At 38.4% G+C, this 13,560-nt stretch overlaps 2 protein-coding genes across 5 annotated transcripts in view; both read right to left on the reverse strand.

The window, feature by feature from the left end:
* NPFF (neuropeptide FF-amide peptide precursor) overlaps window positions 1-13,560 on the reverse strand; it is a 131,842-nt gene that overhangs the window by 69,979 nt on the left and 48,303 nt on the right. The window lies entirely within an intron of this gene.
* LOC106983090 (cyclic AMP-dependent transcription factor ATF-7) overlaps window positions 1-13,560 on the reverse strand; it is an 84,329-nt gene that overhangs the window by 64,666 nt on the left and 6,103 nt on the right. For 3 of the 4 annotated variants that reach the window (XM_027036282.2, XM_027036285.2, XM_053226299.1), the window contains exon 2: window positions 340-408. In XM_027036282.2, the coding sequence (XP_026892083.2) occupies window positions 340-387 (48 nt within the window). In that variant the 5' untranslated portion in view covers window positions 388-408. Of the gene's footprint in view, window positions 1-339; window positions 409-13,560 lie in introns of those variants that run through there. The other variant, XM_027036288.2, reaches the window with a different exon arrangement.

A 13,560-nucleotide genomic window follows, 5' to 3' on the forward strand; every position in this document is an offset into this window, starting at 1 on the left:
TTTATATCCATTGAAGGTTGAGGAAAAGATATTTCTAAACTTGTTTTGTATTTAGATGGATAGCTTTATAAAGGAGGAGAGAGCAACATGTATTCCCCAACACTGTGTGTCGGGAAACAAACACCAGTAGAATAACAATATGAAAGAGAGCAAGGCAGATTTCATTACGGTAGAGTGCCTACACTTCCTCATAACATGGATTTACACACTGCAAATCCTCTGATCTGATTACCTCCAGTGATCACGTAAAATACCGGCTTTAAACTCTTTGCCTTAGTGATAAAACAGCCACTTTGATTCACAACGAGACATTCACAATAAAGTATATTGTAAACGTACCTGTCCACAGCCCGGGGCATTGCACACAAACGGTCTGTCGTCTCCCATATTTCATATAGCAGAGCGGAGCTGAGGAGGGGGAGGCAGGGGGAAAAGTTATGTTAAATACGCTGGAGTTAAAAAAAAAAAAAGTGCTTCAAAAATATCAAGCCTAGAAACAGGTGCTCCAAGAATGCTGTCTATCAAAGCTATAAACACAGGCTACTTTGGGGAGACCCGTTAGACAGGTGGCATATGATCTACCGCGCCTCAACTGAAACTTTTAATTAGAAAAATTTAGACCTCAATAGTCAAGGAATTTCAGACCTTTTGCTAGATTTTCCCTCTTTCTGCTACAGTATATAACACACTCCTCTAGTCTACTGAATTACAACCAGTGCAGTTCCCTATGTCAATAAATCCACAGAACATTCGATGCGGAAGCCATATTTCTGAACTAGAGAAGACCAAAATTTGTCATTTAATTAATTAAGGGATTATAGGAGGGGTGCTCCATTTTACAGGGCTATAATCTGGCTCCCTGGTGTATAAACTACGAGACTGTTGGCAAGGGCCGTTTATCCCAGATTATTGCCAAAGAAAACAAAGCACCCATCCTATTGGGCTACACGGGAAATGATTTTCATTAATAAAAAAATAAAAATAAAAACCTTCTCTCCCCACTGGGAGCCTCCTTCTCCCCCCACCAATCGTCTGTGGCAAATGGAGAAATATCGGTGCCCTTCCCCCTCTAATTCTATTTATGGCTAGGTTTTTAAAAGCAGCAATAAAACAAATGTCGACTCTTTGGGGGTTTACTGGGTGAATATGTTCCGGCTGTTTGTGCTGCTCTCGGCCAGAGTTCTTGGGCTGCTCTGTTGCAGCCAACAGATGTGTGCTGCTGCAGGGGATAAAAGAAATGGCACTAAAAGGCATCACCATCCATCCTCTCTATTTCTCTGAAGAATTTAACAGGGCTTACACTGTTGTTGTTTTTTAATTATTGAGGCTAAACTCTTGAAATGTTGATAGACATTCCTTGTCAAAGAACAATAATTCCAATATGAATGCGTTGGGAAAATTTCTCATTTCCCAACCAGGAATAAAAATAGAGGTGGAGGTAGATAAGGATGAGAAATGCAAATCCTAGGGAAAATATTCCTAAAAGATAAACAGTGTTTTGAAGGGGTGGGGGGAAGGGCATAAAAATAGTCTTCATAGAATAAACTCCTAAAGGACATTTTTGAACATCCTTCTACAAGAAAGAATATTAACAAGGGAAGATGAAAGAGGAAGAAGAAGAATTTGAATATGCCTAGAAACAACTTCAGAACTGTAACCAAAATCAAAAGGTCAGAGTTAACCTCACTCAGGTCTGCATTAAAATAAAATGTTAAAATGCTGGACTGAATTTGGTAATCAGAAAAGCATGTTTAAAACTCAGAGGGTAGCTAGGTAACATCTCTTCTACTCTCTTAAGACTCACTCTGGGGTTGGAAACCAGTATTTCTGGTAGTCTGATCAGTAATTCCACAACTAATCAGTGTTCAAAATTGTGGGGTGCCCCATAAAACAAAAAGGGCTTCTTAGTCATCTTTCAGGGTGATAGGAACAGGGTCTAACTATGAAGGAAACTGATGCTGCAGCATTGCTGTAATGGAAGGGAGCCTGTATGTACATAGGTGTACACAGATTTATATCACATTTAGCCAGGATAAATTGCTTCAATAAATTCTGTTCCTAGGAGAAGCCAGCTCGAGCTGATGATTGGGTACTGGGAAAATGAGAGCTTTATTCTTCTTCACACAGCCCCAGGACAAGAGGGTTTTCTGGTTTGTTTGTTTTAAATACGTGATGAGTTTTTTAGCACTTTCTGGAACTATGACATAGTGCAAAAAATAAATACAAGTAAATAAAAGTAAATAAATACAAAGACCAAGGTCACTAGGACTGAAAATTCAGAACATTTCTGGAAAGCAATTCGTCTCTGGAAAAATTCCTAACTGCTGTGCTGGAGATAATTCCACTTCCTAGTCCCCAAATCTGCTTTCCTGATATAATCACAAAATGAGAATTTTATTTCAACAAGGTCCTCTAACAGATTTTTCAACCAGGACTAAAACTACAAGGACTAGAGCAGACATAACATAAGGAACCAGGCAGGATTCCTTCCTTTTACCTTGGTTCTGTTATTTGAGGCTAAATGTTCTGTCTTCTACCTAGAAGAGGAAAAGGGTGCTTGCTGGCTGAGGATTAGGGCAGCGCTGGCACAGAGAGGGATTAAATACACTCTGGAACAATTTCCCTCAAACCACAAAATTCAAAATTTAACTTGGTTTTCTTGGTTTTGTACAATCACATCACAATATATGGCTTCCAAATTTTATTTAACTGCATCCTTACTAGGAATAGAAATGCAATATCATGACTTTCTAAAAGAAAACAAAAGGCAAAACCAAGTTGGGGGAAAAGTATTAAATGTAACAGAAGCAAGCATTTTCATGGCTCTTTAAATACTGAAATCTGACAGTCACTAACTGGGATTTCCTGCTTCCTTCCCACTTTACTAGCTTTTGTTTTGCCATTTTCACCAAAAGGAAGATCACAATGGGAGGAAGAAGGCCCTCTTTCCTAAGTACCCACAATTATTCTTAAATCATTTGTTGGTCTCTTGCTCTTTTTCATTTCCATCATTCTTGCTTTTTCACTTCAAAGTGATTTGTCTTTAAAGAATATTTAGCAACAACAATAATGATCTGCTCTCCCACTTAAAATTCTAGGGGCACCTGGGTGGCTCAGTCAGTTGAGCATCCAACTTTGGCTCAGGTCATGATCTTATGGTTCATGGGTTTGAGCCCCATGTAAAGCTCTGTGCTGACAGCTCAGAGCCTGGAGCCTGTTTCGGATTCTGTGTCTCCCCTCTCTCTCTGCTCCTCCCCCACTTGTGCTCTCCCTCTTAAAAATAATAAACATTAAAAATAAATCCCGGGGCGCCTGGGTGGCTCAGTCGGTTGAGCGTCCAACTTTGGCTCAGGTCATGATGTCACAGCTTGTGAGTTCGAGCCCCGCATCAAGCTCTGTGCTGACAGCTCAGAGCCTGGAGGCTGCTTCAGATTCTGTGCCTCCCTCTCTCTCTGCCCCAACCCACTCGCATTCTGTCTCTGTCTCTCTCAAAAATAAATAAACATTAAAAAAAAAAGTAAAAAAAAAAAATCCCGTTTACATCTTTTTAATTCCCAATCTGCTGCATCAATTGCTACATATAGAGAATGTGTTGCTTATTTCTATTTGATACTTAAATCTCACACATGAGAGAGGTCAAACTGATGCCTTCTCAAAAACAAAACCAACACATTTCTATAGTATAAACAGACTGAGACAAAGGTGAAATCTTGAATAATAATGCTGCCATTCACTAGAATGTAACTCACGGCCCATTTGTAACTGTACAACTTGACAAGTAGATCACTTGTCTGGGCACGACACTCAAGTCTGCTGTCTTCTCCATGATCTATTCCTCAGGATGAAATTCAAGCATTTTATAGAGCTAGCCAACAAATGAAAGGCAAAGGATACATATATTGAGAGACACTTCCAAGGGGGAGTGAGATGCTTTCAGAGGAGATCGTAGAACAGGAAAACAAAGATGCTGAAAAAGGCTATCCTAGAGGCCAAGTCTGCAGAGAAAAAGGCTCATGTACTAGACTCACCAGAATGCATAAATGATAAAAATTACTATTTATTCAAAAGACAGAAAGTTATCTGAATGCTAGGAGAGAAGTGAAGAAAATCCAAGGTTCAGACACTGATTTTTATTAACTGGGATAATTTCATAAAATCTGTTACATAGTTTTGACAGAACCAGAAGTATATCCTAAAATGGTCAATGTGCAAATAAGAAAACTGATTCCCTGTGTGTACACACACACACACACACACACACACACACACACACACAGGTATATCTACCCTTTTTTCTTCTTTTTTAATAGAATGAGGATGGAATCTGTCAGCGAGGACTACAAAGTCAGTTCTCTGGACCCAGGTGTAATATGATTATTTCTTTAGTAACCAATTGCTGTTCATAAAATGGCCCAATTTTTGTAAGGAATAAAAGCCATATACGAACACACCCAAGGCCCTGTTCTTAGGTTCCTAATAACAAAAAGCAGATACTACTAAGTATAAAAAATGAGAAGAACATATTAATATCAAAGAACATTAATATTAAAGATTCATGAAAATCTAGAAAGGGTTCAGACTAGCTATCATTCATTCATTCAAAATGTATTACTTAGGAACTACTAAGTGCCAGGCAAAGTGGACATAAAAAGACAGAGGCACCTGGGTGGGTCAGTCAGTTGAGCACCCAACTTTGGCCCTGGTCCTGATCTCGCAGATGGTGTGTTCACACCCCACATTGGGCTGACTGCTGTCAGCACAGAGCCCACTTCGGATCCTCTATGCCCCTCTCTCTGCCCCTCCTCTGTTTGCACTCTCTCTCTCTCTCTCTCTCTCTCTGTCTCTCAAAAATAAATACACATTTTTTTTGAAAAAGACAATAATCCTTTGCAAAAAAAAAAAGAAGAAGAAAGAAAAGAATCTTTCACTCATCTGTGTCAAAGAAAAACTAGAGCTGAACAGTAGTTAAAGCAGTAAAAAACAGATTTTATTCAGAACTATTGTAATAGGGGGAAAGAGACCTCAGTGCAGAACTGGGCTCTGTTCTAAATACATCATGGACAAGTGGAAATTTACAGCCAACGACCACAGTAGGGGTTAATGGATAGAAAATTACTAAAAGGAAATATCAGGACAAAGGGGGATTCTGGCTAAACCGACCTAATAATATTTTTTTTTAATGTTAACTTATTTTTGAGAGAGTGGGGGAGGGGCAGAAAGAGAGGGGGCCAGGGGATATGAAGTGGGCTTTGTGATGACAGCAAAGAGCCCGATGTGGGGCTCAAACTCATGAACCAGTGAGATCATGACCTGAGCCGAAGTCGGATGCTTAACCAACTGAATCACCTAGGCACCCCAAATTCTTGCTAAAGATGGGCCAGAATGATCACATATAACCTGGGGGATTGAGAAAGATGGAGAACCTGATCAGATGTGAGGGTAATCAGATATCGAAGGCGGGGGGGGGGGGGTGGTTCTTGCTAAAACTGGATCTTACAAGAAAGTACACAGGTAGGCCTACAAGAAGGTTCTCGAACCTGACTAAAGTTTGGTCAAAGAATCTTTGTCAACTGGCATGAGAGCTGCCACATAAGTGGTAAGAATGATGGTTTAATTTACAAGTTCAATTAGTCAGATTGATCAGTATATATATTAAATCCCTTACTATTTCTCTTATTCTTTGTGGTCATTTGTCAAGTTCCTTTGCTAGCCAATTCCAGAGTATAGACAAGAGCACACAAAAGAGGGATTAAAACTCTTGGTAAAAGGGGCACCTGGGTGGCCCAGTTGGTTAACCGTCCAACTCTTGATTTCAGCTCAGGTCGGCTCAAGTCATGATCTCATGGTCTGTGAGACTGAGCCCCGTGTTGGGCTCTGTGCTGACAGCTCAGAGCCTTCGTGGGATTCTGTTTCTTCCTCTTCTCTGCCCTTCTCCCACTTGCGTGTGCACTCTCTCTCTAAATAAACATTAAAAAAAAAAATAAAGACTAAAGTCTAACGACGTATTTTAAGTATATACTTTACAGCTACTTTGTGCCTAAGGTACTTGATGTGACTTAGTACAACGAACTAACTCTATGCTTTCCTTATCATCCAAATAACATAGAGGAGGCTCCATAGTTTTTGGTTAGAGCTTTAAGAAATTGGGAGAAGGAAGCTATTTGTCAAATTAACCCTTCACTGGCCCTTGAAAACAAAACCTAGGCCAGAGCTGTTAAGATACATTTTCAAGTATAAAAGAATGCAGTAGAAAGGGCATCTTCATATAAGACTTTTGGGAGTACATACTTGAACAATCGTTCTGGAAAGCCATCTGGCAATATTTATATTAAGTGTCTTAAAATGTTTTATATTCTTTGAACAAATCATTCTTTCAGGACTTTATTCTGAGGTTAAAGCCCAAAACATGGATCACTTATGTATTAAAATGTTCATCATAGTTCTATTTATAACAACAAAAAAGGAACGGAAATTAAACATTTAAGAAGAATGGATAAATATAAATTAAGATATTGCCTTACAATAGACTATATTTAAGTTGTTAAGAATAACGTTTCTGAAAGCTATCTAATGACATGAGAAAATGCTATACATTCTGTGGGGGGAAAAAGCAGGCTATCAAATTGCATATGTGGGGCACCTGGGTGGCTCAGTCAGTCGGGGGCCCGACTCATGCTCAGGGCATGCTGCATCGGGCTCTCTGCTGTCAGCAAGGAGCCTTCTTCTGCTCCTCTGTACCCCTGCCCCGCTTATGCTCGCTCCCTCTCTCTCTCTCAAAAATAAAATAAACATTTTAATTTAATTTTTTAAAAAAATTTTTAATAAAAATAAATAAAATTGCATATGCACCATAATTCCAAATCTACAAAAAAAGAAAACAAAATAGGGACGATGCCTGGCTGGCTCAGTCAATAGAACAAGTGACTCTGAGACTCTTAATCTTGGGGTCATGAGTTCAAGACCTACATTGGGTGTAGAGCCTACTGAAAAAAAAAAAAGCAAAAAAAAAAAATAATAATAATAAGCATAAAAAAGATAAAGGAATTAGCATCAAATGTTAATAATGATTATCTCTGGGTAACGGTATTCCAGGTGATTTTGTTTTCTTCTTTGTACCTTCAGAATTTTCCAAAGTCTACAACGATCACAGATTGCTTTTAATAAAAATACAGAATATGATGTAATCTAATAAAAAAAAAATGCTGATCTGCATGACTGAAAAAAAACAAAACATGTCTAATGAGTTTCAAAAAGGCCCACATCTGCTAGACTATTCCAAAGCACTAAACAGCATACTTACAAATCATACAAGGTTGTTCGTTCTCTACTACAAAGCAACAGAACCAACTGACAAATTAACAAGTTCAAAATGGACTACCAAAAAATCTTTCTAAAATTATAAACTAACAGCTCATATAGAAATAGACACAGTGGAAATTTAAACATAACGATACACAGGGTAATCAAGCAGTTCAAGATAGTTCCTCCTTTGTTACCTTCAAGGACTCATTTTCAGAATCCTATGAATGCTCCCTAACAACTAGTATTACTTATATTAAACATTCAGAAATGGCCCCATCCATTCATCATAAAGAGAATAAAGAGCTGAAACCAAGCTTAGCAGGTACTGAATGCCTTTCAGCTCAGCTATAAACAAGCTAAAAAGTTTAGACAGGCACCCAAACAGAGCTCTATGGGCTCCATTTCCTTATGATATTAAAAAGAAAGAAATTATATACAAACAGTTCTCCTCCAAGAACATAACTGTGGATACTAAGTTTCTGACTCTAAGATAATTTAACTGCCGCCAAGCAAAGAGTACAAACACCAAAGATCTCTACCACAGCAGTCTCAACATTTGATTCTCCATAGGATACTCGGTGCTACTGTGATTTGCATTACATCTAGAAAAATGATTTAAGGAAAAAATGCCAATAACATATGAACTGTGAGACTATAATACATGTTATGTGAACCTCAGAAAACAAAGACTCAAATTTTACTAGGCAGTAGATTATTTAGGAATTGAAATTTCTGTTCATAAATTCTGAGTTTGTTTTCCACTGTGTTATTTAGCATAAAAACAGTTTAGCATATATTATTTCACTAGTACGTAAACTAACTGCTCCAAAAGGACAATATAGAAAGCACATACATCATTACAATCTTAAACTAACTTGCCTTACTGTTTTATATCTGGGTAAAAACACAAAGCGTAAAGCACTTTGCTAACTAACTAACAGACTGGAAAACAGAGGTACAGAGTTATAAAAAAAATGGGCAAAAGATGAGTCAAGAGGTTGAGGTTGGCCTGAATCCTAGTTACCTATTCTCACACACCTGAAAGAAGATATAAAAATTGACAGCACATCTTTTTAGGACTCCTGAAAGTTATATGACAACTTGTATATTATATAACTACTTCCAACTGAATTGTGTCTTTCCGAAAGTTTACACACAGTAGGTGTTTCTTACATGTTTATTATATAAATGAATGTCCAGAAATATGAATTTGAGGGATTATAAGTTCTTGGAGCATTGTTTTTGTCTAGGGAAATTAAATAATGTTATAGTTTTAACATTAAGTATATTTTATTATAAATTTTTTCAATTTACAATCCAGTTCTAGTATATGTCAAGGATTGGCAAACTTCAGTCTGTGGGCCAAAGCCAGCCTGCCACCTGTTTTTGTATGGCCCACAAGCTAAGAATGGTTTTTACATTTTTAAATGGTTGAAAAAAACCATAAAAAAAGTATTTCAGAACACATAAAAATTATATGAAGTTTGGGGTACCAGGGTGGCTCAGTTGGTTAAACGTTTGACTTTGGCTCAGGTCATGATCTCATGGTTTGTGGGTTCGAGCCCCACATTGGGCTCTGTGCTGACAGCTCAGAACCTGGGTGCCTGCTTCAGGTTGTGTGTCTCCCTCTCTCTGCCCCTCCCCTGCTTGTGCTCTGTCTCTCTTTCTCTCTTAAAAATAAACATTAAAGGGGCGCCTGGGTGGCTCAGTCAGTTGGGCGTCCGACTTCAGCTCAGGTCACGATCTCGCGGTCTGTGAGTTCGAGCCCCGCGTCGGGCTCTGGGCTGATGGCTCAGAGCCTGGAGCCTGTTTCCGATTCTGTGTCTCCCTCTCTCTCTGCCCCTCCCCCGTTCATGCTCTGTCTCTCTCTGTCCCAAAAATAAATAAACGTTAAAAAAAATTTTTGAAAAAAATAAAAAAATAAACATTAAAATAATCATCATAATTAAACGATACATGACGTTCAAATTTTAGTGTCCATAAAAAAAAGTTTGAAGGGCAAACAACCAAGCTTATCCTTTGCATGTTGTCTATGGCTACTTTCGTGCTACAATGGCAGAGTTGAGTACTTACAACACAGACCTCACGCCTGCAGAGCCTAACATATTTACTCTCTGGTCTTAGTTTGCCAACTCTTGATATTCATAAATAACTATTATTAATTAAAGTACATGCTTAATTAGGAGATCCCAATTATAAGAAATGTCAGAGTATATGTGTTAATTAATAAGAACTTTTATAATGTGACTATTCAACCAATTCCTTTTTATTTGACTACAATTTTTAGAAATTAGGTTTTCTTTTTTTTTTTTTTTTTAAGTAATTTCTACACCCAACATGGGGCTCAGATTCACAACTCCAAGATCAAGAGTCCTATGCTCTTCTGCTTGAGCCAGCCAGGCACCCCAGAAATTAGGTTTTCTTAAAATAAGATTAATTAACTAGCTCTATAGTTCTCAATCTTTAGCATATTCACCTGGGCACCTTGAAAAATGCTGATTCCTATGCCTCCTGGATTCTCTTGGCTTTGGGACCCAAGAATCTACACTTAAAAAAACACCCTGGGTAATTCCAATGCAAATGGTCAGTAACCCAGCATTTGAGAGGCACTAAAGTGGTTGGAAAGTTTAGTTCTTCCACATAGTAAACGCGTGTATTTTTCCAGTTTGGTACTATCAGACAGCAGTTCTCAAAGTGGGGTGCAGGGATGCCCATAGATCCCTGAGACCCTTTCAGAGGGCCGTTCAAGTCATAGATGGGTAAACCATCTGTTTAAAGGGCAAGATAGGCTAATTCATTTTACCGTAATAAGGTATTAAAAGTTCACAGATGTGGTTTTAGATTCTACACAACAGCTAACCTTTAAGAAACTACCACATTTTGGATTCTGGTATAGTATCAAGGAAAGGCTATCTACAACTATCTGAAAAGAATCTTTCCTTTTCCTATCAAGTATCAGTGTGAGCCCAGGTTATCCTCATATACTTCAACCAAAACAACATAGTGTAACAGACTGGATGCAGAAGCAGGTATAAGAATCCAGCTGGTTTTTTGTTTTTTTTTTTAATGTTTATTTATTTTTGAGACAGAGAGAGACAGAGCATGAACGGGGGAGGGGCAGAGAGAGAGGGAGACACAGAATCGGAAACAGGCTCCAGGCTCTGAGCCATCAGCACAGAGCCCGACGCGGGGCTCGAACTCACGGACCGTGAGATCATGACCTGAGCCGGAGTCGGACGCTTAACTGACTGAGCCACCCAGGCGCCCCAGAATCCAGCTGTTTTCTATTAAGCCAGATGTTAAAGAGATCTGAAGCCCTTCCCCTAATTTTTTTTGACACTATAATACAGTTATTTATGCTATCATTTTAAAGTAATATTTTTTCACAGTGCCTGGATGACTCAGTTGGTTGAATGCCCAACTCCTGATTTCGGATCAGGTCATGGTCCCAGGGTAATGGGATGGAGCTTCGCACAGGACTCCGTGCTGAGCATGGGGCCTGCTTGGGATTCTCCCTCCTCTCTGCCCCTCCCACCCTCCACTCTCTCATGCACTCTCTCTCTAAAAATAAACAAATAAAACACATTTAAAAATAAAATAAATATTTTTTCAACTGCTCCATTTTAATTTCTAGTATGTTCAATATCAATAGATATAACCAAGACAAACCAAAGCCCTTTGGAGTCCCCAACAATTGTAGAGTATAAAGGGATACGTACTGAGACCAAAAGCAGTTTGAAACCCATTGCTTTAAGAAATACACAAACAGTAGAATACCCTGGACTGATCAAAGAGAAGGTTAAAATTAATTTCTGGATTTCGAGCTCTGACATGCAGGGACAGGTTTCAAAAAAAGGAGCCAGCTTAAATAGACCAAATAGTTTTGTAGCAAATGACTGAAAACAGATGGGAGTGAGAATTAGGCTGAATCATAAGTTAGGCAACACACGGCCAAAGCTTAGAACCTATCTGAAAGCAGCTTCATATAGGCAACTACTTGACTAGAATTTTTTTTTTTTAAGTCTCTCTAGGCTTTTGGAGGACTCAAGGAACTATTCTGAGCTATCCTCAGAAAAGTTAATAAAGCAAAGACAAAGAAGCAACAACTTGCTAAGCAGGAAGCAGAGTTAGAAATAACTAGAGAACATTATACCTATTTATGTTTGGCTTCAATATGCATTTTAGGAGTCGAAAAATTCCTGGAAAATGGTAAGCTGTCAAAAATCTAATGTTGGGGGCGCCTGGGTGGCTCAGTTGGTTAAGCATCTGACTTCGGCTCAGGTCATGATCTCACAGCTTGTGAGTTCGAGCCCCGCGTCAGGCTCTGTGCTGACAGTTTGGAGCCTGGAGCCTGCTTCAGATTCTGTGTCTCTCTCTCTCTCTCTCTCTCTCTCTCTGCCCCTCCCCCACTCACACTCTGTCTCTCTCTCAAAAAATAAATAAACATTAAAAAAAAATTTTTTTAAATCTAATGTTGTGTTTTGTGTTTTTTCCTACTCATTTTCAGATAAAATATCATCACTAAAACAATAAACCAACACCAGTCAACCCCAAAACACTAATCTTTTAACTTTTTTTAATGTTTATTTATTTTTGGGAGAGAGAGAGAGAGAGTTCAAGTGGGGTAGGGACAGAGAGAGAAGGAGACACAGAATCTGAAGCAGGCTCCAGGCTCTGAGCTGTCAGTGCAGAGCCTGATGCAGGGCTGGAACCCAGGAACCACAACATCATGACCTGAGCCAAAGTCAAACACTTAACTGAGTCACCCAGGCGCCCCAAAATACTAATCTTTAAGGATAAATTTAACATCTTCATGAACTTACTATTTTTTTTATGGACTTAATTTAAACAGACTGCAAACAACAACAAACCTGATAGACTTTAACATTAAACTCCAGTATGAGGTTGGTCCTAGATAAGAAATTGCTACAGTTATCTCATGATGACAATCATGGCAATGGTTAGAAACTGTCCGGTGGGGGGGGAGGGGGGGGGCGCGGGTATCTATTTTCTAAGACTGTCCACAGACTGGCAACACAGTGATCTGTTTGGGGTATTCTAATGCTCACTGATTGGCTTTCAACAGTCCCAAACACAGATGTATAAAATATCAGCAAACTACTGCTTGCCCAAAACTTAAAACAATAAAGAAAATGGTGCTACAGGAGACAAGTTAGTATCAGAAATACCAGAAAAACCATGTTAAATAAAACCAACATGGTGTCACTCAAGTTTGATAAAGCTTAAATAAACATTACTGGCAAGAAACTTGGTGCCAACACAAATCATTTATAGCAGTCATATGTTCTATCCAATAAGTCATCCTGTTTTTATAATATAGTCAGGCATATTCCTATTCAAAAAGAATGATTACACTCTATTTTTTAATGTGAAAAAAAATGTAATTTTTCTACCACATTGTAAATTTTAAGCCCCAAATACAGTATGACCAATTTAGCATATAAATCTCCTTTGTCCATTATGTCAGCAAAAAGCACTATACCAGATAAGAAGATATTAATAGGTAATTCTACTCAAAACAAGTTGGATTTTGTGAGAAGGTGGGGCTATGTCAAAACAATGTCCCACAGAGGCCCAAGCCACAAGCTCACAAAAAATGACTTTTTAAGCTAAATCATGGCTCTTGTTAGACCTTCATAAATTGACATTTATTAAGGATAAATGCAGTACTGAATAGAAAAGGGAAACCTTTTTTTATTAACTAAACTCTACCTCCAACGTGGAGCTCGAACTCATAACCCCAAGACCAAGAGTCTCATGCTCTACAACTGAGCCAGCCAGGTACCCCCAGAAGAGAAATTCTATACATGCTCGGGTTTCAAATATATGAGAACATTTAGAATTAAAATCACCAAAAAATGAGAAAAAGCTAACAAAGTGAAGTTGTGAGTCTCTAATGAGTTTTGTTCTCCTACTAAGTGTTCTTATACCCTTCACAATACTAATGTAGTAACTCACAGTTGCCTTAGTTGGGAATCTTTCCTAGGTGTCTGCTTACAAAGCTTTAAAAACTACATAACAAACTGGCCTTTTCATAAAATTTTTCCTGAAATATAACACTCATCCTTCCTCTCTAAGGAAGCCAAGCAGTATACATTTACTTTCAAAACTAAACTGAATCTTCTTCATTGTATACAGGCAGTGGGTATATTATTCAAATCCTTCCCCCACCAAAAAAAAGTTTCTAAACAAAAGGATAAACAAGAGAAGGAAAGGAAACAAAATACTATGACTTAA

The sequence above is a fragment of the Acinonyx jubatus genome, chromosome B4 (assembly GCF_027475565.1).
Source record: "Acinonyx jubatus isolate Ajub_Pintada_27869175 chromosome B4, VMU_Ajub_asm_v1.0, whole genome shotgun sequence".
NCBI classification, from domain to species: domain Eukaryota; kingdom Metazoa; phylum Chordata; class Mammalia; order Carnivora; family Felidae; genus Acinonyx; species Acinonyx jubatus.